This window comes from Podospora anserina, chromosome 2 (assembly GCF_000226545.1).
Source record: "Podospora anserina S mat+ genomic DNA chromosome 2, supercontig 2".
In the NCBI taxonomy this organism is placed as follows: domain Eukaryota; kingdom Fungi; phylum Ascomycota; class Sordariomycetes; order Sordariales; family Podosporaceae; genus Podospora; species Podospora anserina.
The window spans coordinates 3,137,020-3,138,064 of NW_001914858.1; the positions used below are offsets into that span (position 1 = coordinate 3,137,020).

Consider the following 1,045-nt stretch of genomic DNA (forward strand, 5'->3'; position numbering starts at 1 on the left):
ACAGATTTTGAAAACACGCCCCGAAAATACGGCAGGGCAACAGGAAAATCAGGCATCGCAGCCAGTGGAAAATCCTGCACCGTACACGCCGCGTCCCGCCCACAAAGCCCACCCCCATCCACCCTCTGAACCCCAACCTGCCTAGCCTTCAACCCCTTAGTGCAGGTCACATTCCCATAATTCTCAACCTTCACCTCGCTCCCCGTAACCACGAACCGCACCACATCCCCCGCCTTTGCAGAGAAATTCCCAAACCCCATCCCGTCCTCATCAGCAGGTGAAGACTGGTACCACACCCAAGGAGTCTGCTCCCCGCCTATGGTCCCATCCCAAAAGATATCCACCCCCGCACGGATGAACCTATTGTTGGGACAGAGAGCGGAAAACGAGTCGATGCCGATGTGGAAGGAGGCTGCGTACAGGCCTACGGTGTTGTTCGCTGTTGGGCCGGTGACGGGCATGGAGGCGTGGGGGATTGTAAAGGTGGCGGTGACGGAGGCTACTTTTCCTGAGGGGGGGGAGGGGAGATGGGCGCCGCCGAGGGTTGATTCTTCTGACTGGGAGGAGAGGATACGGGCGCCTTGGGAGGGAGGGGAGAGGGGCGGCTTGTGGAGGAGGCGGATGGGGCGGGTGTTAGTGCGGATGGGGAGGGGGATGGCGGTTGAGAGGGCCGTTGAGGCGAGGGAGAGGGTTGTGAGGAGGGTGGTGGACTTCATTTTGAGGGAAGGACAAGTATGGTGTGAGTTGTTTGGTGTGTGTTGACTGTTGGTGGGTGTAAGTGGTGAGTGATGATGCAAGTCAAACGAGTGATGATGCGCCGCCCCCTTGGAAAGTAAATAACCAAAAACTACCAACAAGAAAAACAGAAAACACAAAAGAATTTTCCGAAAGTTCAAAAAGAAAAGGAAAAAAAATACGACAGGAGAAAATCCCTTTAAACAAAACGAAAAAAGGATCTCTCGGGTGTGTGTGCCTTGCAGATCTTCCTCTTTGGTACAACAACCAGGGAGGGGTGCATGTCATGGTTCGCCCCCCCACCCCCGCC

The 1,045-nt window shown here is 55.4% G+C and overlaps 1 protein-coding gene across 1 annotated transcript; it reads right to left on the minus strand.

The window, feature by feature from the left end:
- Positions 1–2: 2 nt before the first annotated feature.
- On the minus strand, positions 3–716 carry PODANS_2_8760 (uncharacterized protein; the record flags this gene model as incomplete). The annotated part of the gene is made up of 1 exon (XM_001911665.1): positions 3–716. A coding segment is annotated over one exon (714 nt), but the record flags the coding sequence as incomplete, so codon positions are not given.
- Between the last annotated feature and the right edge of the window lie 329 nt (positions 717–1,045).